The 27,077-nt window shown below is 35.9% G+C and overlaps 1 protein-coding gene across 1 annotated transcript; it reads left to right on the top strand.

The window, feature by feature from the left end:
- The first annotated feature begins 1,878 nt into the window (after positions 1-1,878).
- On the top strand, positions 1,879-14,844 carry LOC142607773 (ABC transporter G family member 31-like). Its single transcript, XM_075779394.1, has 20 exons — positions 1,879-2,002; positions 2,144-2,220; positions 2,313-2,457; positions 2,829-3,130; positions 3,200-3,481; positions 3,752-4,068; positions 4,149-4,309; positions 4,385-4,488; positions 4,649-4,805; positions 4,981-5,046; positions 5,189-5,319; positions 5,441-5,773; positions 5,847-6,137; positions 6,230-6,313; positions 7,959-8,092; positions 8,171-8,398; positions 12,839-13,010; positions 13,100-13,187; positions 13,509-13,675; positions 14,381-14,844. The coding sequence occupies exons 2-20, from the start codon at positions 2,149-2,151 to the stop codon at positions 14,645-14,647; spliced, it is 3,501 nt and encodes a 1,166-aa protein (XP_075635509.1). The 5' UTR covers positions 1,879-2,002; positions 2,144-2,148; the 3' UTR covers positions 14,648-14,844.
- Positions 14,845-27,077: the final 12,233 nt, after the last annotated feature.

Below are 27,077 nucleotides of genomic sequence, written 5' to 3'. Positions count from 1 at the left end.
AAAGGCACAGTTTTAAATGCTTCACCTATGTTAATTCAAAACTGATTCTGTTGATCACTAGTGTGTCATCATATCAGTTGGTTTCCAACGGAAAGGAAAAAAAAAAAAAAAAAATCTTACAGCTCAAACTCAAAATTATTATATAGGAACAGTTATTATGGATAATGTTTGAAGTACTTTTCAAACGAATGTCACGTTCTGTTGGACACATCTTAATAATTTTTTTAAAATTAATTATTTTCATGTATTTTGTTTGAACTGACCAAACAAACCGATTTGTCCCACATTGTAGGATGACTTTGCTTTTAGGACCTCCAGGTTCCGGCAAATCCACCTTACTTTTGGCTCTTGCGGGGAAACTTGATGGCAACTTAAAGGTTAGTACTTGCCCACGAATACCTCATGCTTATAGAGATTAATATTCTATTAGAAAAATTATGTTTTTAAACTCACTATACACTATACTTTGTAGAGGAAACAAATGTGTTACATGAACAATGTACAATATTGTCTACATGTGGTTACAATGGGTTATTAGAGGGTAATTTGGTAGAAGAAAAAGAATGAGGGGTTTTAAGGTTTTTTTTTTTTTTTTTTTATAAATTTTTTTATGGGTAAAAGAAATGGCTTTGTTTGGGGTTGTAAATTGTATGGAGAAAAAGAAGAAGAGATTTTTATGCTTTTGATGTTATAGGGGCTTTTCTACTTCATTGATTTTGGATTAAAAACCAACATATATATATATATATATATATATATATATATATATATTAATAGTTAAAGTTTAAAGAAAATTCAATTAAATTTTACAATTGAAGTCTATTTTTGTGTCATGTGTCCTAATTTATTTATTTTTAGAGAGTTTTATTTCTTAATTTTGAAGTCAAATATGAGACCACATCATAAATATTCATCCAAGTGAGTTATTGCGTAAAAAAAATCAAAGAGTTTAGAATTAAAGAACAGATAAAAAATTTTAAAAAATATAAAAATGAAAAATTTACATTTTTTACCTAATAATATTCTTACAAGACTTTTTAAAGAGTTAAAAAATATATATAAGAATGACTATTTATAATATTTAAATTATATATGTAAGAATTATACTATACATCTTCATGTATATCTTTTAAGTATATCTATGTTTATGCATGGGGGTTGCAAGCTAATTGTTACTAAAGAGCCCTGTTGTGACTTCAATGGATAAATTGGTCATTTCAATTATTTAGTCCGTGTTAGTGAGTTGGAAGAAATTGGTAGAATTTGAACAATTAATTAAATTATCCAATAACATAAGCATTTAGCAGTATTAGACACTTTATAAAAAGGGAGTAAGACTATCTATCAATCATCTCTTTCAAATCCCATATATGCATGCGGTAACAAGCTAGTTGTTACTAAAGAGCCCCGTATTGATCATTTCATTTATTTATTCATTCCATGTTAGTGAGTTGGAAGAAATTGGTAGAATTTGAACAATTAATTAAATTATCCAATAACATTAGCACTATTAGACACTCCATAAAAAAGGAGTAAGATTGTTTGTCAATCATCTCTTTCAAATCCCACATAAGCAAGAGCCCTGTCTACGCCCTAGGTATGAAATTTTATTTAAGAATATTGAAAAAAAAAAATCTTCTCCAATAAATTGTTTTCTGTTTTTTTATTTTTTGAATTCAGCTAGGAAATTCAAGGTAAGTTTTATTAGTTTACAGTCTTATCATCTGTGTGTATAAAATAATAGTAAAGGCACTAAGGATAGTCTTATTTAATTAAAGTATTCAGTCTGATGCTAGTAACTGGACCTTTCCATACTAAAAATTGATATTTTGTTTTCAGAAAACTGGTAGCATTACATATAATGGCCATAATCTGGATGAATTTTACGTTCAAAGAACTTCTGCATACATCAGCCAAACAGATAATCATCTTGCAGAGCTCACTGTACGAGAAACCTTGGATTTTGCTGCTAGATGTCAAGGTGCAAGTGATGGGTTTGCAGGTTTGTTCGCTTTTATTTATTATTTGCAATCTCTGTGTAAAATTAATTTTATTTATAAAAATATCCCTGTGTAATTCATGAATCAACCATTTGTTATGTACCGAATATCTAAGTTATGGTATATTTTAAGAGTACCTATAGGTTATATGAAAGATCTGGTTCGTTTAGAGAAGGAAAGGAACATAAGGCCAAGTCCTGAGATTGATGCATTTATGAAGGTTGTTATCTTAAATCCGCTACATTCTGTTTATGGATGAATTGTGAATTTGTTTAGCTTTTTATCCTGATTTAATGTGTTTTAACTGCACAGGCATCATCAGTTGGTGGTGAAAAGCACAGTGTTTCAACAGATTACATTTTGAAATTGCTTGGTCTTGAAATATGTTCGGAGACATTGGTTGGTAGTGATATGGTCCGAGGCATCTCAGGTGGCCAAAGAAAAAGGGTTACCACAGGTTTCTCTCTCTCTCTCTCTGGTAGTAACAGAATACACCTCTGTTTTTAACATCACTTATACTGGAAGCTTCCAATCTTCAAAAGGAGTGGGACTCAAAATACTGTCTGCAAACTTGTGAGGATGAAGCATGATAATAATGAAACCTATCCATTAAGTGCAAAAAAGTCATTTAATGTCATGTCAAATTTGGCGGAAAATTTGCATTACTATTCTAATATCTAAAAATTTTCAAGTACTTGTTTATCAAAAAGCAATTTGTAAAAAACACTATAATATACTGAAGGCTATCTTGAGTGATATGCATGTGTCTGAATTATGAGAGTTGAAATGATAAATAATATGTGGTTGATTGGTCTCGTTTTTATTCAGGAGAAATGATTGTTGGACCAAGAAAGACTGTATTTATGGATGAAATATCTACTGGACTCGATAGCTCTACCACATTCCAAGTTGTAAAATGCATTAGGAATTTTGTCCACCAAATGGAGGCTACTGTACTAATGGCTCTTCTTCAGCCTGCACCTGAGACATTTGAACTGTTTGATGATCTGGTTCTATTATCAGAAGGACACATTGTGTATCAAGGCCCTCGAGCAGAAGTGTTAGAATTTTTTGAGTCGTTAGGCTTTCGGCTACCACCTCGTAAGGGGGTAGCTGATTTTCTTCAAGAGGTACTTTCTTAAAGACAATCAAATAGTTTGATGTTTCCTAAATGATTGTCTAACATGTTTCATTGCCAGGTGACCTCTAGAAAGGACCAGGCTCAGTACTGGGCCGATTCTTCAAAACCATACGTTTTCATTTCTGTTCCAGAAATTGCAGAGGCCTTTAAAAATTCCAGATTTGGAAGGTCGCTGCAGTCCTCATTATCTATTCCATATGATAAATCTAAGAGTGATTCTTCGGCTTTGTCCAAAACTAAATATGCTGTACCAAGATATGGGCTTTTAGTAGCTTGTTTTGAACGAGAACTGCTGTTAATCTCCAGACATAGTTTTCTATATATATTTAGGACATGCCAGGTATGATTCACCTTGTCACTTCTGTATTTAAATGTGTTATAATTGTGTACAAATGTAGTGCATCTAGTCCAATAGCATAAAGATAACTCGCATGTCTTTCTTCTGAAACAACTAAATGCTTATTTTCGTTAGCTATAAATCATTTGATGAATATACAGTAAACTTTTAGAGTACGTATGCATCTTGTAGGTTGTAATTTCAGTTTTCTTTGTTAAATTTTCTCATATGTAGTTTTGATATATCTCATATTATCTGTTACTTATGTTAAAGGTTGCCTTTGTTGGATTCATCACAAGCACAATGTTCTTGAGAACAAGAATACACCCCACAAATGAGCAATCTGGCAGCCTTTATCTTTCTTGCCTATTTTATGGGCTGGTGCATATAATGTTTAATGGATTCTCTGAGCTACCTCTTATGATAACACGGCTCCCAGTCTTCTACAAGCAAAGAGATAATTATTTTCATGCTGCATGGGCATGGAATATCTCAAGCTGGATTCTGCGTGTACCTTACTCTCTTGTTGAAGCTGTTGTGTGGTCATGTGTTGTATATTACACTGTTGGTTTTGCCCCTGGTGCGGGAAGGTATCTCCTATTTACTTTAGTAGACGATGTTTTTTTCTGATTGTATTTTCCGTACTAGTTACATCCCTTAAATGTTTCAGGTTTTTCCGTTTTATGCTTTTACTCTTTTCAATACACCAAATGGCATTGGGCCTTTTCCGTTTGATGGCCTCTATAGCACGAGATATGGTTCTTGCCGGTATATTTGGATCTGCTGCACTGCTAGTTGTATTCTTGTTGGGCGGATTCATCATTCCAAAAGGTAGGTTTCATAAAAAAAATTGTTGATGACAGGAAAATTTTGTGATCTTCGGTGACTAGGTTGTTCTTCTTTCAGAAATGGTTAAGTCATGGTGGATTTGGGCATTTTGGGTGTCACCTTTATCCTATGCGCAACGTGCAATTTCTGTCAATGAATTTACAGCCACAAGGTGGATGGAGGTATGGTCTTTGAGATTGGGGACACAATTCTGCCAGTTTTTTTATGCTTCATATAATGTCACATATTCATGACTGAAAAATGAAGATATCGCTTGCAGATTTTATGTTATGGATGACTTCTGAAGTTGTCTGCTGTTTTTGGAAACTTGACTCTTTGCAGAGATCGGCAATTGGGAATGATACTGTTGGATACAACATTCTTAAATCACGTGGCTTACCTACTGATGATAATTGGTATTGGATTGGAGTTGCTGTACTATTAGCTTATTCGGTGCTTTTCAACAACTTAGTGACTTTTGCCTTGGCCTACCTTAATCGTATGTTTGAAAGAATTTATATTTATTTTTTTAAAATGTTCTTGTCCATTCCTTTTGCTAACTAAAGTTTTTCCATCTAAGTAAAAGTTTTCTGCGTTCCTTTTAGTATGAATGTGTTTAATCTTTAGTAAATGTTATCTCTCTTATCTTTTTTTTTTTTTTTTCTCCATTTCAGCCCTTACAAAAGCCCGGACAGTGATGCCAGATGATGTTGCAGAAAAGAATTTGGCAAAAGATGGTGGTCAGTTATTTTTATAAGTTTTATCAATAATGTTCCATTTATAAATTTACAGCAGCTTTTATTGGATTTTGCTCCTCATAATGCATTGTAGCATAGATTTATTTTAGAAATATCTCTTATATATGTTTACCTGTTTATGCAGTAGGTGGTAAGGGTTCTGAATTACATCAAACATCTGCCAGAGAAGGCAGCAAAAAGAAGGGAATGATCCTTCCATTTCAACCATTAACAATGACTTTCCATAATGTCAATTATTTTGTTGATATGCCGAAGGTGTTTTCTCTGTTGGTTTTGATCTCCTCGACCTTATTTGTATACCAAATATATTGGGAGTTCACTTTCTTCTATTTTAAGCTAAGTAAAGCATTTATTTCTTTTTTTTTGAGGTTCTCAGGAAATGAAAAGGGAAGGTATTCCGGAGAAGAAGTTGCAACTCCTGTCCAATATTAGTGGTGTATTCTCACCTGGTGTTCTTACTGCCTTGGTTGGGGCAAGCGGAGCTGGAAAGACCACTTTGATGGATGTGCTTGCTGGTCGGAAAACTGGTGGTTACATAGAGGGGGATATTAGAATATCGGGTTACCCAAAAGAGCAGAGCACTTTTGCTAGAATATCAGGATATGTCGAACAAAATGATATACATTCTCCTCAAGTGACAGTTGAGGAGTCTCTCGTGTTTTCTTCTGCTCTTCGTCTCCCAAAGGAAGTTAGCAAAGAGAAAAAACATGTGAGTTGCTGCATAAGATTTTGTATCCTATTGGAATATTCCCGTTTAATTACATCACTATAATGCATTGCAGGAGTTTGTTGAAGAAGTGATGAAATTAGTAGAGCTTGATACTATAAGACATGCTTTGGTGGGCTTGCCTGGTAGTAGTGGCCTATCGACAGAGCAGAGAAAACGTTTAACCATAGCAGTGGAACTTGTAGCAAATCCTTCCATCATTTTTATGGATGAACCTACATCTGGACTGGATGCACGAGCGGCAGCCATTGTTATGCGAACTGTCCGTAATACTGTTGATACGGGGAGAACTGTGGTCTGCACAATACATCAACCAAGTATTGATATATTTGAAGCATTTGATGAGGTTAACTATTGTTTTGCAGTCAATTGAGAACTATATTTGATGTGTTTGTCAGTTTCTTTGAATATGTCTAATCTTTTGGGTTAAATGCACAGCTACTTCTTATGAAACGAGGGGGCCAAGTTATATATGGAGGGAAGCTTGGTGTGCACTCACAGATATTGATAGACTATTTTCAGGTAACAATTAATCGTCCTGTGCTTTACTTCTAATTGACAAACAACCATCATCCTGCACCTTATATAATCCTATTTGTCTCCTACAAAAGAGAGGCCTAGTAGACAAAAGCTACTGGAAAAGCTCCAGAAAACCAAATTGGAAAATCGATGTTGAATAATGTGGTCGATGTGTTTTGAATTTTTCAATGTTTGAGAAACATTGAAAAATTAAAAACTCACATCCGATGGTTTCAAAAAATTTGGAAAAAATCACCAAAATCAAGGAAGACCAGCTACTCAGATAATGCGGTCGCTGGATTTTGGTGATCGTGTCGGTGTAGACATCAGTTTTAACATCATCGTCTGAACGATAACGTCAGCACACTTCTAGGACTGGAGTAGCAATCTTTGATACCAGTTTGACTTGTAAAATTAGAAAAATCAGGGTAAGAGAGAGGAAGACAAGAAGAGAGTAAAAGAAGGGGTGAATTGCACCACCACCCTCCCTTGAGATTTTACGAAATTGAACTTCCTCTCTTGAAGTTTATATAAAGGAAAATTATTGTTTTGCACTCCCTGACAAACACTCTATACACACATTGTTCATACTTTCACATTAAGTATTCATATTTTTCTAGAATGTGCACATTTAAAATATGATGTGTATGAAGAGTGTATAAAAGAAGTGTGGACAATTACAGCTCTTGTATAAATACAAAAGTTAAGTCCACGCCCTCTCAAACTGGTAATTTACTAATAGAATATTCCATCTTTATAAAATCTATTTACACAAACTTTGGACAAAATGACGCTCCTATCTCTTGAGGTTTGGGGATGAATGACACTTCCCACTTAGGTGTGTATAAATTAATTGTGACATTTTATTAAAGACAAAATATTTCATTAGTAAAAACTAAACTGTACATTTACACAAATCTCAAGAGGGAGTTTCATGAAACATTTGAGATTGCCATATCATAGAATCTCATCAGAGGTTCCCCCCCCCCCCCAACTCTACACACAAAAAAAAAAACAAAAAAAAAACGTTTTGGTCTTAATCAACTAGTCTATCACATTTGACATAACCAAAAAAAAAAAACATATTTATAATAGAGTGATAGGGCAAGACTACAAGAATACTCTTACTTAATCTAAAGCAATAAGTTAATAAAGAAACAAATAGAGTAAACAAAAAATTATGTGGGATTTATTGTACTTTGCTCATTCAACATCGTTGGAAATCACTCAAAAGAGGTTGGACTTTGGTGTGATGGTAAGTTTTCTCTATCCAAGCAACTTGTCACCAGTTTGAGTATGGCAATTAGACTCTCCAAATCTGGGGGTGAGGCTGCTTACCAACGACCTCTTCCCCAAAAAAACAAGAGTCTTGTGTATTAGGTATCACCTTTTAGTAACAAAATGGGTCACGTCATTAGCTTATTTTCTGAGTTTTTTGGTTATACTACGAGTATGTTTACCATTGGAAAGCTTATGTTTCAATATAGTCCTTATTTTGCTACAATTCCTCCTTCCAATTTTAGTCAAATTACTTGGTGATTTTCAAGAACTCCTTGATTTAATTTAAACCATGAGGCTGATAAAATTAGAAAAGTGTGTTGTTTACCTATAGCTTAAGCGAAGTTTGTCTCATCAATTTTATATGCAGGGAATTAAAGGAACCCCTCCAATTCCCAATGGTTACAATCCAGCAACTTGGATGCTCGAGGTGACAACTCCTGCTGCCGAAGATAGAATTGGTGAAGACTTTGCCGAAATTTACCAGAATTCTAAGCAATATAGGTAATCTTAATTTATGTTGTTGCTTACTTGCATTTTAATGCAATATCCATAACTGATATTTTTACATCCTTATTCTAGCGATGTGGAAGCTTCCATCAAGCATTTTAGTATTCCACCTGCTGGCTCAGAACCGTTGAAGTTTTCTACCACATATTCACAAGACATATTCACCCAATTTCGGACTTGCCTATGGAAACAAAATCTTGTATACTGGAGAAGTCCACAATACAATGCCATGAGGTTATTTTTTACTGCAATCTGTGCAATACTACTTGGATCAATATTCTGGGATGTTGGTTTAAGAAGGTAAATGTTTCTGTTATCTCATGTCTCATAGTGCAAGTTAGTTTTGCTTTTCTGTATTTGCCTATGATTCACCTGTTCCTGGTTAGTTTTTTTTTTTTTTTTTTTCTTCGCTAACGTTTAGTAAAAGTGAAATGGGTATTGCTTCAAGAGGATATCTATTGATCAGTCGGCCTTGATAGAATTAGTTAGTTAGAAACCATGAATAATATTCTTAGGCTAAATTCTGTATTTCTGGAGTAGTCTTAACAATTTAATAGGGAAAATGTTAGGCTGGAATATGCAAATACTCGGAATTTTTGGTAACAGAAGTGACGTAGGACAACCACACTGTTTTCAAAAAAAACGAATAAACTACAAAATAAACCCTAGGAGTCAGCACCTAAGGGCTGCTTGGAGTCAGCACCAAGCAAACTAGAGTCGGCACCAGTGTGAAAGAAACACAATAATTTTATAATTCTCAAAAACTGTCTTACAATAATAATAAAAAAGTGCTTAAATAGCTACAATAAAATGCATAAAGAAACCCTAAGGACTCATGCTTTCACGAAAAAAAAAACCCTTTCTAAGTAGTTCTTCTACTTGCCTTTGCAACTCAGCATGTTCTGCAGGGCTCATCCTATAGTGAGGCAAGTTAGGTAGGGTCATTCCGGGCACAAAATCTATGGCGTGTTGTATGTCACGCATGGGCGGTAAATGATTGGGGAGTTCCTCAGGGAACACATCCTTAAATTCCTAGAGCACTAACTTCACGTCCTTAGGTTGCTCCTCACGGGTCTCTCCATGAAGTTCCCTGGCACCTAAGACAAACACAATGGATTCTTGAACTGCTACCCTTTCAAATGTCTTTGGGCTTATGATGTTTAGACCTTTCGACTTTGGTGCTTTTGTCTTCTTGCTCATGTCGATTAACTTGGGTTTCAAAGGATTAAACACAATCTTCTTACCTTCAAACATAAATGAGCAAGAATTGGATCGCCCATGAAGGGTGACATCCAAATCATAAGCCAAGGTCTACCTAAGATAATATGCCCTACATCCACGGGAATTATGTCACACAATATTTCAGCCTTATAGGTGAGGAATTGAAGTGGGACAACACATCTTTCTTTTATGGCTATGGAGGAAGTATCCACCCAAGAAACTTTATATGGGTTAAGGTGTGGGATTAATTTCAAGCCTAGGCAGGAAACAACGTTAAAGGACACCGCATTAATGCAATTCCCACTATCTATAATAACCTTGCAAGTTTTGTCTCCACACTTTGTGTAAGTTTGGAAGATGGCACTCATTCGCCAATCATCAGTGTCTCTTTGTTCTGCCAAATCACACCTTACCACATTCACTCTAGGGGCACCAAAGACAACCTTGGAATCATCAACCTGGGAAGAAATGGTTCTAATGCACGCGAGATAGCTAGGATCATCTTCCCATTCTGCCTCAACATCTTGGATTTCTTCAACATTTAGATCATACACCAGCTCCTCAACATCTTCTACCTTTTAATCATTCTCTTGGATGACAAGGGTCCTAGAGAGACATCTAGCTGCGATATGTCCAACCCCATTGCATTTGAAGCATTGAAGGCGAGAGCCTAATCTTGAGGGCTCATTGATCACACATTTTCCCTTGTCCTCTTTTTCTATTGGGATGCTATTGGGGTTGACCTTAGGGGGTAAGGCAAGTCTAGATTTACTACCAAAAGGTTGAGGGTTGGTAGGAACACTCCGCAGCTCAGAACGTTGTCAAAAGATAGATTTGGATGCTAACTCACAATTCCTAGCAAGGTCATATGCTTCTCCTAAGGTAGTAACTCTTCAGGTGATAATCTCGCCTAGTAGGTTAGCATTTAAACCTTTCTTGAACCTATTGAGTGTGACAACCTCTTCCTTGACTATTCGAATTCATCTCTTGAATTCCTTGAATTTCTCTATATACTTAGCAACAGGAGCAGTGCCTTGTTTTAAGCAATCTCATTCCTCAAGGAGGGAGCTCCTATAAGTTGGAGGAAGATAATTCATCGAGAGTGCATCTTTCATCTCAAGCCAATCAGTAATGGGGGACTCACATCTTCGCCTAAAGGTTTCCTCAAGGTCCTCCTAGAAAAGATCGGCTCTCTCAATTAACTTCATCCTAGCATACCTCACTTTTTTATTCTCAGTCCAATGGTAATAGTCAAAGAATTTCTCCATTTGACATAACCAATCAATGAAAACCCATGGGTCTAGACAGCCATCAAAGGTGGGGGCTTCTATCTTTTCCTTAGACATCCTATCATCATAATCCCCAGGGCCATTGTGATTATAGTGATCATGTTCAAAGTTTGGAGCCCTATTAAAGTAACCGTGGTTATTTTGCCTAAGAATGTTATCTCCTTCATGGTTACTAGTCTCTCTTTGAGATGCTTCAATTCGCTCAACCCTATCCAGTAAAGCTTGGACACTTTTTGCTAGGTCTCCTATGGTTTGCTCTAAAGAGGGTCAAGACTTGAAAGTGGATTGATGTTCAGGGTTTGACATGATGCAACCACTATGTAGATGCATGCAACACTATATTTATGAATGCAGTTGAGATTCCCAAAAATTCAAGCAACCAATTCTCAAAGTAAAATTAAGGTCAAACAAGAGTACAAGTAGAGACTAGATCAATGAATCAAAGGAATAAATTGCAGTCAAGAAGTGACAGTGTTCACAATATTGAGAAATAGCCCAAATAAAAGTCAAATTCCAATAAGCTCCATAATTAATAATGGGAATCAGATATTTCAAAGAAAGTGGGTTATGTTTTTTTTTTTCTTGGAATTTTAGAGTGGGTACTGAAAGAAAGCACACCTAATAAAATAGCTAACTTGAGCACAAAATGGGTAGGCCAATGGGGTATGGTGGGATATGCACATAAAAAATATAAAGATGATATTTTTTTTAATGAGACAAAATTGAACCCACCAAAAAGAAAGTAAGAGTTGTACCCTGGTTAGTGACCAACTTATTGCACTAGATAGTCACGGGCTTGGCTCCTCAAGTGAGTGGATCTGACTTGGATAGAGTGGACCTGTAGAGAACAATTCAAGGCCCAATACATGCAATGGGCTATCACAGTAACAATACTTCCTTTCTTTTCCCGCCTTTTTTTTTTGGCAAAATAATTAAGTACACTGTGATGGACTTTAAAAGAAAAGGAAATACACTACTCTTGCTTAAAAGGAACTACAAGCGCTATCGAAATTCAGAAACTAGAAACTAGAAGAAAAAAGAAACTAAAGAGAAGAGAAATGGCGAAGTCATCGGTTGGAGTATTCGGCGGAGTTAGCGACTGGAGTCATCGGCGAAGTTGGTGTCTGCTCGTCTCGGCCTTGGCATCGATGGGGTCGACGACCTCAGTGGCGATGGTCAAGGGTGAGGCATTGGGTTTTGCGGCGGTTGGTGGCTGGTGGCTGTTGGGTTTTGCGGCGGTGGGTGTTGATTTTGTGGGTTTTGGCGGCTGGTGAGTGTTAGGTCTTGTGTGGGTCTCTTCTTTTTTTTTTTTCCTTTTTTTTTTTGTGGTTTGTGGGTTGTGGGTTCTGTGATTAGCGGCGGGCACGGATGGTGGTCACCGGCTTGGGAGGCGTCGTTGGCTTCTCTGTTGGCTTGGGGGTGAAAAACTCATGTGGGGCTTGGGGGTATATACGGATTGCAGGGGCTCGTTTGGGCTTCTTCAAGATCTCATGGGGCAAAAACTTGAAAGGTACTGTCATATTTGGTTGGCTTGCTCTTTTGATGGTTTTGCCTTCAAGTGGTTGTCTACGGTTGTGCTGTATGGACCGGAAGTCTGCTCTGATACCAAAACTGACATAGGACAACTACATTGTTTTCAAAGGAATGAATAAACTACAAAATAAACCCTAGGAGTCAGCACCTGAGGGTTGCTTGGAGTCAGCACCAAGCAAACTGGAGTCGGCACTAGTGTGAAAGAAACACAATAATTTTTTAATTCTCAAAAACTATCTTACAATAATCAGAAAAAATTGCTTAAATAGCTACAATAAAATGCATAAAGAAACCCTAATTATTAAATGCTTAGGCTTGCTTAATCTCAAGCCCAATAACTAACAGGCTCCATCCATAAGACCACAGGTTGGGCCGTATTCTTTTTGCTCTTCCTCCCATACATGTTTATAATTGGGGGCTTGTACCTTGTATCCGCACCAAGAAGTCTTGCATTTGAATATGAAACCCTATCATGTGACCAAAAACATTGAAATAGAATATACCTTATTTGGGAATTGTGATTAACACCTTTTTATTTTTTTTAAAAATTCAAACAACCGCCTATTGTTTTTTTCCTCTTCTTTTGACAAAGTCTTGTGGCGACAAAATCCTGTATTTTGATTAGGCTATTTCTCTTTGATTCTTGCAATGTTGTGAAAAAAGTATTAAATCATTAAACATATATAATTTTGTTTAGGAGTACAACTCAAGATTTGTTTATGGTTATGGGAGCTCTTTTTGCTTCATGCGTGTTTCTTGGAGTTAACAATGCAGCCTCAGTGCAACCAATTGTTTCAATTGAGAGAACGGTATTCTATCGAGAGAAAGCAGCTGGAATGTACTCTCCAATTGCTTATGGAGGAGGCCAAGTAAAGTTCATTACACTTCTAATATTTGACAAATGACACTTCTTTGAAGTGGTGATTTCTGATACATATCTTGATTGCAATATTAACAGGGTCTTGTGGAGGTTCCATACATTGTTGCGCAGACAATAATTTTTGGCATTATCACATATTTCATGATTAATTTTGAAAGGACAACCAGTAAGATTCTTTCATTGTTTTCTTCTGTGCTACTTTTACTTTTAGTTGTCCATTAAAGAGATTTATATAATTAAGAATGAGTCCTACGAAATTCCTAAAAATTTTGCTTCTGAGGACATTCCATCTTCACTGTTGTGTCTAAAGAGATTCTTATAAGAACGAGTCCTTTGAATTGAAGGTTTAAAAAATTGTTGTCGATATAGGTGGCTTTGTTTTCACGAGTAAAGGGCACCTGGCTCATCATATTGTTTTCTGATGTTTTTGGTGCATAAAGTTTATGCAAATTCAGTTACTTCACTTGACATTTCTCCGGTGTTGCAGGCAAATTTTTTCTCTATCTATTGTTTATGTTCTTGACATTCACGTACTTTACCTTCTTCGGCATGATGGCTGTTGGTCTTACACCTTCTCAAAACCTAGCAGCAGTCATTTCTTCTGCATTTTACTCAATATGGAACCTACTTTCGGGTTTTCTCATCCCAAAACCTGTAAGTAAATATATTTTACATCTTGCAACAAAGTATTGCTTCATTAATGGATTGGGCCAATTAAATTAATAAACTGTTGGAGCTTCACTTGAAACCAATAATGATCACAAGTGGAACAAAAATCAATAAAGATTAAATTCCTAAGTGGTTTAATTATGACCACTTAGATGAGCAAGCATACCGATACTCCACTTCATCTTAATTTTGAAAGTATGATTGGCCATGTCTAGCTGGAACGCTATATAACATTAAAATACAATATATTGAGATGCTAAACTTTTAAACTTAATTTGTAATGGAGATAATCTGTGCATTTAGCAATTGACAAGAATATGTGGTTTGCACTCTAGTAACTAATGAAACTAATTAAACACAAATTACGTTATAAAATACAATTTGTTTAGTAAACAGAATTAGCCTCCTGTCTAAGTCATGTCCTAAACAACAATAGTATAATGTCCCCTCAAGCAAAAAAGCTACTGGAGTGAAATAAAAAGCAATTCCCACTAGCCATGAAATCCCACCAGTAGTAAAAACTGAAAAGGGAAGGGATGAACCCCACTGTCACTAAAATAAAGTAGATGATAGAAAACATAGCAAATGATCCTTATTTTTTGTTTTTGAGGTTTTGCGCTCAAGCCCATCTGCTTATTCTTTCTCAAGTTTGCAACTCTGTTCAAAGTTTTATTGGTTTTATTACTTCAGAGTATCCCTCCATGGTGGCTATGGACCTACTACTTATGCCCAATTGCATGGACTCTACGAGGTATTATCAGCTCTCAGCTTGGTGATGTGGAAACCAAGATTGTTGGAGATGGATTTGAGGGCACTGTGAAAGAATATTTGGACTTTTACCTTGGCTATGGTCCTGGGATGGTAGGAGTTTCAGTAGCAATTCTTATTGGCTTTTGTCTCCTCTTCTTCTTGGTATTTGCTATCTCAGTCAAAGTCCTCAACTTCCAGAAAAGATGAATGGAATTTCAAATAATGAGAAGAGGCCAGATACACTCGCTGGAAGTTCTCCCAAGAGCATAATGATCCCTCTAATGTGGTGTTTAGTTTGGGAACATAACTATATCTATATTTGGTTTGGTTTGATTTAGAATCTTATAAGAATTTGAGAATATGTAAGGCTTATATTTGATTTATTTCTAAGAATCTAGAAGTGTCATTTATTTTTTCCAAAATATCCTTTCATTTGTATCAAGTCTTTTTTTTCTCTCCAAATAAATTATAAGATACAAAAATATAAACTATAAATTATAGAATATTCAATAAATTATAATATCACATTTTCTAGATGACATGTAGAATACAAAAATAATTATGTGAATTGTCAATTTATAATTTTATTATATTTTATTTTTATTTCTATTGGTTAAAGGGTAGAGAAGAATGAGTAAAATTGTCAATTTATAAAAAAAATAAAATACAAATATAAATTTTCTAAGTATGGGAGTGTGGATACTCTCATTTTTTTAATGGGAATTCAAATTTTCTAGCCATATAACTCTCATTGATTTGAAACTAAACATGAGAATGTTTCAATATTCTTAGGAATTCTAGAAGAAGATTACCCCGTACCAAATGTCACATAAGTGGAATGAGAGTGTATTAAAAGTGGAAGGAGCTCTTCAACATGGAGATATCTTTCCACTAATTTTTTACTTCTGGTGGCTAAATGAATTTTGATATTTCATCCGTTTCTCATGAAATATTTTCATGCTCCTCAAAAAAAGAAATTACCTTGGAATTCTTTAAAAAACGATCTTCAGTAAACAATCACAGCAGACAAAGAGATAATCCTCTTTCCCTTGTGTTAGGACATATATGAAAATTGTTATGTACAAATGTCATTTAGAATTGGCTAATCCTTTAACAAAACACACTTTACTTGTAATTGGGTAGATCTAGGATGGTTTTAGTCTTCAAGCAACTTTGTGTTCAAGTCAAGAGTTAAAGCCATGCAAATCTGTTCAAGAAACAAGTGAAGAATTGCTGTATTTTAAAACTCGACAGATAGCTCGACAAACTGAATCTATCGAGGTTTAAAAGAAGCTTTTTACCCGAAACTCGACAATAGCTCCACAGAGAGCCTATCTATTGAGGTTTACGAAAATTAGATTTTCAGATCTATTTTTTGTGCATATCCAAGCTATTTGTGTAGGGTTTTTTTTTCTCACAGCCCTAGACATATATAAGGATTATTTTAAGGGCCGTCTTAGGAGTTGTTGAACTTCTTGTTACATGCATTGTGTGACCAGAGATAAAAGTCGCCCTAGTTCATCTTTCTCTTGAAGAAGCTACTGCGTTTGTACGCCATAGGGTTTTGTAACCAAGGAGCTTCTTGATCTTTATCGTGTGGATGAACTGAAGAACTTCGCAATCAACATCTTTCTCAAGTTGGTGTGTATGCCACATACTGGGATCCATGCATCGATTGGTTAGTCACGTACTAGAAGCCGTGTATTGAAAGGAGAGATTGTCACTACATTACAAGTCCAATTGTATATTGGGGTAAGGGTTCAGCTATATGTTGGTATAATGTACTGGGATTCCTTTACTTGTAACTGTTTGTTTTGATAATAGTGGATTTTCGAGAGTGGTGACCTTAAATTTACCCAGTGGGGTTTTGCCTCAGTGGTTCTCCCCATTCGTAAACAAATCACCTGTGTCAAATTTAATTTCCACTGCATTTAGTTATTTGGTGATTTGTTTGCGCTACCATGCGTATTGCATGTTAAATTGACTTAATTAATTTACTTGGTTAATTTACCAAAAGGGTCAATATATTCTTGGCCTATCAAGTGGTATCAGAGTAGACATACTCTAATTAGGGTTAATCTTTGCTGTGTGATCCATTGACCCCTATTGTCATGACCGCAATCAGCAAAACAAGATCTTTTGATTCAAATACATCTTGTTTTTCTAATGTCTATTTGATTAAGTGTCTCAGAAAATGCAAGTCTAAAAGTTATATGAATGCTATCATGATGATTATTAAAAAGGATCTAAATGTGACAAAGAAGAAACTAGACTGCCTCAGAATGAAAATGTACAGAGGAGTTCATCTGAGAAGAGTGAAGGTTATAGGCTTTGTTCATAAATGGCAAATGAAAGAAAATACCATCCCTACAGATTTTTCATCTAAGCATGAGGTGTGCTTTATGGTGAAGTCTACATTCAAGGTAAGGAACTATCTCTCTACCTAGACTGCCAAACATTGCTAATGTGCTATATGTAGAAGGTCTAAGGGTGAACCTGTTGAGTATAAGCCAGATATGTGATCAAGACTTTATGGTACTATTCTCAAAAGGAAAATGCCTTGTGTTCAATGAGTCTAGGAAGAAACTCATCAATGGTGTTCATACTCTAGATAACTGCATTGGATTGGTACCTGATGCTACTATTGTGTGCAATAGCATTCATTTTCCAAATGAAGACCTATGGCACCAAAGGATGGGACATGCTAGTTACAAACATCTCTCAATTGTATGTAAGCATGAATCAGTTTTTGGGATACCAAAGCTCAGCAAAGTGAAAAAGATACATCATGGTTGTGGTAAATGACTTCACTAGGTACACTTGGGTCATTCTTCTAAAATGCAAGTCAGATGCTCCTGAGTACATTGAAGCTTTGTGCACAAGACTACAAAATGAGAAGAGTTTAAAGATTGATCGAATTTGAAGTGATCATGGTAAAGAATTCGAGAACGTAAACATGGAATCTTTTTGCATTAGATCAGGTATATCTCAAGAATTCTCTGCACCTATTACTCTTCAGCAAAATGGTGTAATGGAAAGAAAGAACAGTGTTATTCAAGAGATGGCTAGAGCTATGTTGCACAACAAGGATGTGGCTAGAAATTTATGGGAAGAAGCCTTTAATACTACATGTCATACGGTTAATAGGGTGTATTTCAGACCTGGTACCAAAAAGACTCCTTATGAGTTGTGGGAGGGAAGAAAGCCAAACGTGAAGTATTTCAGAATCTTTGGAAGTACTTGTTTCATCCTTAAGGATAGAGAGAATGTGGAAAAATTTAATTCCCAGAGCGATGAAGTAATATTTTTGGGTACTCCTCCACTAGCAAGGCTTATCGAATATACAACAAAAGAACAAAGAAGGTGATGGAAACAGTCAACGTTGTCATTGATGAAGCTTCAGACTCTGGTTCTGAGAAAATTAGTGAAGAGATATCTAAGGAAATTCTTCCTTCTGAACCTAAGGGTGTTCAAGAAATAGTTGATCAAGAGTTTGCATTTCCAAGTACTCCAAGTGTTGTAGAGGTTTCAGCAGACATTCTTACCTAACCTGATTCTGAATCTCATGAAGAGAAAGGACCCTCTTCCAGGATCAAGTTGAATCATCATCCTGAAGTTATTGTGGGAAATATGAATGAACTTACACTGAGAAAGCGTACAGTTGATAAATTTGTTGCTAACTTTGTATCATATTCTTGATATTTGTCGCAGGTTAAACCCGTCAAAGTTGAGGAAGCTCTCCAAAATGAAAGCTGGGTTGAGGTCATGCATGATGAACTACTTCAGTTTCAAAGGAATGATGCCTGGACTCTAGTACCTAGACCGGAAGGTAAGCACATCATTGGCACAAAATGGATATTCCACAATAAGACTAATAAAGAGAGAAATGTGATCTGCAACAAGGCTCGTCTTGTGGCCCAAGGATACTCCCAAATGGAAGGAGTAGACTATGATGAGACATTTTCTCCTGTAGCTTGTATGGAATCCATCAGGATTCTCTTAGCCCTGGCATGTCACTTGAAGTTCAAGTTTTACCAAATGGATGTGAAGACTACATTCTTGAACGGGTTCCTGAAGGAAGATGTCTATGTAGCTCAACCTAAAGGATTAATTGATCTACAGTACTATCCGGATCATGTGTTGTATCTCAAGAAGGCTCTCTATGGTTTAAAGCAAGCACCCAGAGCTTGGCATGATCGACTCACTCAATACTTAGTCTCATATGGTTTCACAATAGGAAAAGCTGATCAAACACTCTTCATCAAGAAGGAAGATGGTGAGTTGATAGTTGCTTAGGTTATGTTGATGATATCATCTTTGGTTCTACAAAGGATAAACTTGCTCACAACTTCTCCAAACTCATGCAAGCCAAGTTCAAGATGAGTATGATTGGAGAGTTGAACCAATTCCTTGGACTGCAGATCCGTCAGCAAAAGTCAGGTATATTCATATCTCAATCTAAATATGTTAAGAATCTTGTGAAAAAGTTTGGTTTGGAATCTGCTAGTTCTGTTAGAACCCCTATGAGCCCAAATGTTAAACTCACTGTTGATCTGTTAGGAAAAAGTGTTGATTCCTCTTTATATAGAAGCATGATAGGTAGTCTTCTATACCTCACTACTAGTAGACCTAACATTAGTTATAGTGTGGAGGTGTGTGCTAGATATCAAGCTAATCCAAAAGAGTATCATATGATTGCTTTGAAAAAAATCATAAAGTATGTTAAAACCACTGTCGATTTTGGTATGGTATAGCAAGGACACCGATGATGTCTTAGCTGGGTATTCTGACGCTGACTAGTCAAGGAATGCTGATGATAGAAAGAGTACGTTGAGGGGTTGTTTCTATGTGGGCAATAATCTTGTCTCTTGGATGAGCAAAAAGCAGAATTCCATCTCATTATCCACTATAGAGATTGAATACATCGATGCCGGTAGCTGCTGCACCTAACTTCTGTGGATGCAAAAACTCCTCCTTGATTATGGTATTCTTCAAGAACATCTTACTATCTATTGTGACAATACCAGTGCCATTAACATCTCTAAAAATTCTATTCAACATTCTCGAACAAAACATATAGAGATTCGACATCACTTCATTCGGGAGCTTGTCGAAGATGGTACTCTCACTCTTGAGTTCATTCACACTAATGATCAGAATGCTGATTTGTTTACCAAACCTCTTGATAGCAAACGGTTTGAATTCATTCACCAAAAGATTGGTGTCATCTCTAAGGATTGATCTCTCCTCCTCCCTCATGCATTTGCATCTAGTTTTAGGCTATATTTTGTGTTAACATGTTTTTGTTTATTTTTTTCAGTTTGCTTTATTTTTGTTTTAAAAAAAATTGAAAATCAGAAAAATACAAAAACAGTGTGTGTTTTGTGTACATTGGTACTTGTGTACCTTGGATGGCCATTGAAACAAAGTTTTCTAAACTTTGTATATTTTGTAGCTTAGATGAGAATTTTAATACACAACTAAGCAAGTGAGCTTTGTGGCTCGTATTTGTGATGAGTAAGACTAAGTAATCTCTTGTACTTAACACTTATATCACTCTTTTTTATGGGAATGACTAGAAAATCCTAAGAGAAAGGCATAAATAATCATCTCACCACTATTGCCCGCCAATTATGAAATAACATTTGTATGCTCCAGCATAGCAAAAGTACAATGTCAAAAGCTTAACATAATTGGGTATTTTCTTCTCTCTCTATATATGCCCATGCATGATATGCTCTAAAGAAAAAAAAAATATGCAAAGAAATTCAAAAGAAAAAAGAATCAAAATGCTTTTAAATATGGTTGCAAGCGTGTTTCTAAGAGATGTGGGAGTTATAGGATGTACCTTGAATGTGATAGTCCCCATCAAGCAGTTATGATTGTGTGTGAGTTAAATTGATTTTCTCATATCTCAAATCGTCATAATATGAGAAACTTGTGCAATCTTGCGATGTTTTTCACACACAACATGCAAATATTCTGTGCTACTTTTGATATATGTAGAGGTACAATGTGATTTGGCCATCACAAGAAGTACATGTGTTAATGTATGCTCACTAAACTATCTTGACTTGTTTTTGAAATATAAAATTGGTTGGACTTGTTTAGTGTATGTGTGTGTTTGGATCTTAAATGCTTTACATTCTTCTTGTCGAGAGTGTTTTTGAGAGCTTAATATGTTGATTGGATCTTTAGTTGAGTAGCTTGCTTGATTGCATTCATTTGCATGCTTTTCTCCTTCTTGAAAAAAAAATTCTATTTTTATCAAGCTCAACAGCTTTTCGATACCTCTCGACAGCTAGCTATCCATCGAGACACCTAAACTTCTTTTTCTCGATAGATCCTATCACACCTTCGATCCATCGAGCTATTTAGAATTTGTCTCAATAGCTTCACGACAGATTCTCGAACCATCGAGAAAGTGTATGTCTGGCCGATAGCTTCTCGACAGCTATTCGATCCATCGAGGTATTTTTGCCGTCGACAGATTCTCGACAGCACCTCGATAGATGTATCTGTCGAGAATTAGTGCTTGACAGATTCTCGATACCTTTCGATCCATCAAGACGCATTTTCTTTAAATAGTTTCAGTGCGAAATCAAATTTCATTTTTCTCGTTCTCTATCAACAGATGATGTCTCTTCACCTCCCCAAACACTTCTCTCTCTCTCTCTCTCTCTCTCTCTCTCTAAACCTTAAACCCATTTGATATTCGGCCTAGTGTGATCTTGTTTTCACTGGTATGATCTTGTTTTCACTCTTTCTTCATGCATTTCATACATTTTGACCTAGGTTTTTGGGTTTTTGAAAATTTTTGGGGTTTTTCAAATTGATGAGTTATTTGTGAAATTTTTGGGTTAGGTTTTGCTTAAATGATGATATATGGTCATGCATTGCATTCCATTAGCAATTTCACAATATTTTCATGCATTTAGTTGTGTGATTTACATATTGGAACCTTGTGTGCTGTTAGGTTTGGATTGGGCTGAGCCTATGATGTTGTTTTTGTTGCACGTCACATGATCATGCATAAATCATGCATATGTACCTTTTCTTTTCATATTTTGGTACTGTTTTGTGATTGGAGCTTTTCTGTTTCTCTCTCTCTCTCTCTCTCTCTCTCTCTCTCTCTCTTGGATAGTCCGGTTCCATGATGAGAAGGCCAAATCAGACTTCTTTGAGAACTTTTCACAACGAGGCATTCATTCGGAACGCAAATTCATTTTGTCAGACTTCTCTGACACTGACCTACCCACTATCATTCACAGTAGGGGTTGGGAGTCACTGCCTGACATCCCGGTCACTTGTCCATCCATACTAATCCAGGAATTCTACTCCAACATGCATGGATTTGATTATTCAATACCTCAGTTTTTTACTTGCGCTCGAGGTACGCGCATCGTGGTCACTCTGGTTCTTGTAGCCGACATGCTCCATGTCTTTAGGGTAGTGTATCCTGACTACGGTTGTGATCGTCTTAAGATTGTGTCTAAAGATGAGCTTATGTCTGCCTTCTGTGAGCACCCTTCTAATTGGGATGAGCGTCAGTTCACTTATTGTTCAACCTTTGCTAAAGGTCCTAGGTTCATGAACATGGTCTGACTTTTATGTTACATCCTTTATCTCATTATAACTTTATTACAGAGCCTCGTGCTCAGTTTTTTCTGTCTCTTCTTGAGCATATTAGTATAGATTTTCCCTTTCATTTCATTCTTTCTATCATAGATGTGTATAGGGATACAGTGACCCGTGATAAGCTCATCTTCCCTTCTGCTATCACAAGGCTCTTACGCCATTTTTCTATTCCCTTTTCCCATGTCCGACCACTTTTCTACAATGGGTGCTATAGATGCCACTATCGTTAAACGAAGTGAGGCACAGCTTCGGTCGAGACGGTTCGGGTCAGCAGCTCATCTCACTCCTTTAGCTCCATCCACATCCGCTCCCTTTTCTTCTACAAGTGGCGTGACTCTCGAGGACATCATGGCGCAGCTTTAGCGCATGGATGCTCGCCTCGACGCTCTCAATGATGAGTTGTGTCAGGTGAACACCCGTGTTGGTCATATTGCACGAAGGCAAGCGGTCATGGGTGGCTTTGTTACTTCTCCTCCAAGTACTCCAGAGGCTTCTGAGGATGAGGATGATGCTGATGATGATACTGCTTCCGAGGATGAGGATGATGGTGATGCTAGCTCTTCTAGTGATAACGAGATGTCTACTTGACACTCTTACCCTTTGTCACTCGTGACAAAAAGGGCAAGTAGTTTTGGTTATGAGAGTAGTCATAGTTAGGGGAAGAGTTAGTATAGGAGATTTTTGTTAGGGGGAGTGTTGATATTGAAGGATGTAGTAAGGATACTTGTATCTTTTCTTTTCTTTCTACTTTAGATACATTATCTCTTGTATGTGGGTCTTGTGACCATTTTGACATACATTGTACTTATCTTCTTTATATGTTGTTGCATGTATGTTTTTCACCTACCCTTACATGCGTTGTTTCTTTTCTCTCTTTATGCCATGCTTCTTAGTTATTGTATGCAATCTTTTATTTTTGTTTCACACAAAGATGCCTTGATGAGTTTTATTTAAGTGTTTCAGAAATACAGGTTGTCAAAGTGTTAGGACTAGTGCTCTTAAATCATATTTTATGATGTTATGTATGTTATTATGTATGACATTATATATGACTTAATGTTGTATTTAATAAAGTTGTTTTATTATTATCTAAAATAATGGTAACATGAATATTGGGATATTATCATATAGTCCAGAGATGCATAGTATGTGATTTATGTGAAAAGTCACAGAAGATATAAATCACAAGTTCTTTGTAAACTCAGAATTGCAGTTCGTAGTCGGTGATGAAATTGGGCATTTCATCTGCGAAGATTATAACATATCAACTAAGATGATTTGTGTTGATCATGGAAATAGAGATTTCTAGTTGATATGTTTTAAGAGTTAAGACATATTGAATAGGACCGGTGTGAGATTTATTATTCTCCTAAGGACTGTCAAATGAATAATAAACTCATGACTTGTATTTGCATGAACTCTTAATCCTCAGAGAATAATGGACTTGATCATGAGGTGTAGGTTGCTTTGATATATCAAGAGTGAGATCTAGAGTCATGGTCAAAACCTCAGTATGTTGAGCAACCACATTTAATGTTGATGGAACATATATTCTCAAGATGGAACTCATAGTCTCTTAACAGAAATATAAAATATTCCCTTGAGATAAGTTTAATGTGTTTGTTATTCAGAATGTTAGGCCTAACTACTTTAGTAAATTGTTGCTAGAGTATATATTTATGAAATTGGATTTCATAAATATATGATGAATAACTTAAAGGATTAAACCGGATACTCAATGATAAGATGTAGTAATTTACAAAATGGCAATCTACATTCATGACTTTGTGTTACTATGAATATTTTATGAAGAGGTTGCATGTACAATAAAGTCTTGGGATATAATTTATAAATAAGACCTAGAGTGCAACTATATTTACATAGTGGTATTAAATATAGTTAATGATAACTTTGGACTTGTCAAGAGTTGACAGAAAAGCCCAAGGCCCATTGAAGCTAGTGTCTTATTGGTCCCTTTTGGTCCCACTCCAAGCCACACACTTAAGCCCAATTAGAAGGCCCAAAAGGTCAGCCCAATTAGATAATCGGTTAGATACAAAGGGAGAAACATACAGATTTTTTTGTAAAGATTTTTGTAAGAACACTATTGCGAAATGGTGTAAGAAGTGTTAGACACTTTGACATTCTGCCTTTGGAACTGATTGAGAGACCACACATCTTGGGCATTAGTGGAATTGGAGTGAAGATTGAAAGTGTTCCCAAGTGCTTCTGATCTTCGGTTTTGAAATTCACTGCTCCAAAGTACACTCTATTGTTCTCAAATTCTAAAACTTATATAGTACATGTTAACTTTTATGAATGAAGTAGATCCGTTATTTTTCCGCTGCGTACATGCATATTTCCATCAAATGGTATCAGAGCGGTCTTCATTTCGTATATGTTTAACATGTTTTGAGTTTTAGAATAAGTGACAATAGTTTCATATTGTTAGAAATTAGTTTTCTGCATCGATGTTGAAATTTATATTTTTAATAAAAACTGATATTGATGTTATGATGTTGTTTAACTTTTAGTTTAAGTATGTTAAACTGAACTTTAAGGCTATAGCATCAATGTAATTCAGTTTTGATATCAATTTATGTTTATTATGATCATATGTTGGTTGTTTTGTACATGAAAACGTTGAAAAAATGTCTTAGAAAAATTCAGGAAAATTCGAAATTCACGACGCTCGATCGATTGAGAATCTGTCGAGCATCGATTGAGCTGGCAGACGTTTTCTCGATCGATCGAGGATCTGTCGAGAATCGATCGAGCTTCGTAGAACTTTTTCTCGATCGATCGAGGATTTGTCAAGAATCGATCGAGCTTCGTAGAACTTTTTCTCGATCGATCGAGAATCTATCGAGGATCGATCGAGCAACCAGAACTTTTCTCGATCGATCGAGGCACATCCTCGATCGATCGAGGACTGTGGATTCAAAATTTTTCTTAAGTGTTTTTACATATATAAAGAGCAAGGCAATGTGTAATTAGTTTATGCATGTTTTAAATCTAAAAACCTTCATCTTAAAACATCTAGTGGGAAAGAGATACAAGGGTTGGATCTCACGGCTTCCATTGTTGGTTCATAGTAGTGTGAAATATGTACTTTGTCTTAGCTTCGAGCTTTGCATTCCATGCGAAGAGTATTTATTTCATGATCCTACAAGATTGAATTTCCTAGTTTATAGTGGTTTGATCAAACACCTTGTCTTAGTTTCGAGCTTGGCATTCCATGCGAAGGGTGTTTTATCATGGTACTACAAAATAAGCCTGTTAAAGGGATGAAATGTGGCTACACATGATTCTAGACAATGATATACACTAGACTAAGTATTATAGTATCCTCTAAGATGAGTTCTTACTATTATTACTTAGAGGCTAAATGTAAAACGGTATATTATTAGTGTTTGATAAGAGTTATCATGATAGCACTAATAATGAGAAAAGTTCTCAATCAATCATAGTATTTTATATTCACTCTATGCTGAGGGGTATTGAATATGGGATTGGGTTGTCGTTGCATAAATTATGTTATGGTTTTATTAAGGTTCCATACTATATGTTTATATGCTAAATTGATAATGTCCAGTTTACTTATTATATTTATGTTTATTGTTTTCAAATCTTATCATGGCATCATTTAGCCCACTTGTTTCTATTCTTAATCAAAACAAACCGACTGGATCCAACTATGTTGACTGGAAAAGAAATTTGGACATAGTTTTAACAGCTGAAGAGCACAAATATGTGTTTACTCAACCATGTCTTAACTTTCCTTCATTAGATGCTCCTTCTAAGGAAAAACAATGATATGATTGTTGGCAGAAATCTAATGAAATGGCCAAGTGCTATATCCTAGCATCCATCCCAAATGTTCTACAGCATCAAATGCAGGATGTAGAACTAGTTTCGGACATTATGCATAATCTGAAGGAGATGTTTGATGAGCAAAGCCGTTCAGCAAGACAAGAAACTATGAGGCAAATTTATAATACCAAAATGGCTAAAGGTACTTCAGTTAGAGAGCATTGTCTTACAATGATCTCAAATCTGAATACATTGGAAGTTTTAGGTGCCGACATTGATGGAGAATTCGAAGTGGATATGATACTCTAGTCACTACCGGAATTATATAAGGAATTCAGACTGAATTATAATATGAACAAAAAGATTTATTCTTTGTCTGAATTGATGAATGAATTGGTAGCGGCGGAAGGCATCCTTAGTACTTTTAGTGTTGAAGCTAATGTTGGTGAAACTTCTACTTCTCAACATAAGTCGAAAGGCAAGGGTAAGAAGAAGAAGAAGGACTTCACTAAGCAAGAGGGTAAACAGATTGCCTTGGGAGTTGCTGACAAAGGAAAGAAGCTCAAAGGAAAGTGTTTCCATTGTGGTGAGAAAGGACATTGGAAGAGAAATTATCCAAAGTTTAAGGCTGCCAAGAACAAGGGTAATAAAACTTCTTCTCTTCTTGAAATATATTTGGTACAGAATCCCATGGATTCCTGGTGTGTGGATTCAAGTTGTACTAATCATATCTGCAATTCTTTGCAGGGGTTCCAGGAGACCAGAAAGCTGAATGAAGGAGAATTGTTTCTTACCTTAGCGGATGGGAGTAGAGTTCTAGTTGTATATGTTGGAGTGCTTAATTTGTGTTTCAATTCTAGGGTTTTAATATTGGAAGACTGTCTGTTTGTACCTAATGTTCCTAGGAATTTAATTTTTGCAACTTATTTAGGTAAACATGGGTATTGTATTATCCTGAAAGACAATGTTGTAATAAAGAAGGATAAAATGTTTATCTGTTCTGGCAATATTGTGGATGGTCTTTATATTTTAACTCCTGATAAGCATGAATTATACAATTCTGAATTAGATAATAATTCACATGTGAAATCATTAAAGAGAAAGTTTCCTTCTACTAGTGAAGCTTATCTTTGGCACTTGCGTTTGGGTCATATTAATTCAAACAGAATTCAAAAACTTATCAAAG

This window comes from Castanea sativa, chromosome 8, assembly GCF_040712315.1.
Source record: "Castanea sativa cultivar Marrone di Chiusa Pesio chromosome 8, ASM4071231v1".
NCBI lineage: Eukaryota > Viridiplantae > Streptophyta > Magnoliopsida > Fagales > Fagaceae > Castanea > Castanea sativa.
Note: the sequence above shows the minus strand (reverse complement) of the source record. Positions and strands in the feature narration are given on the sequence as shown.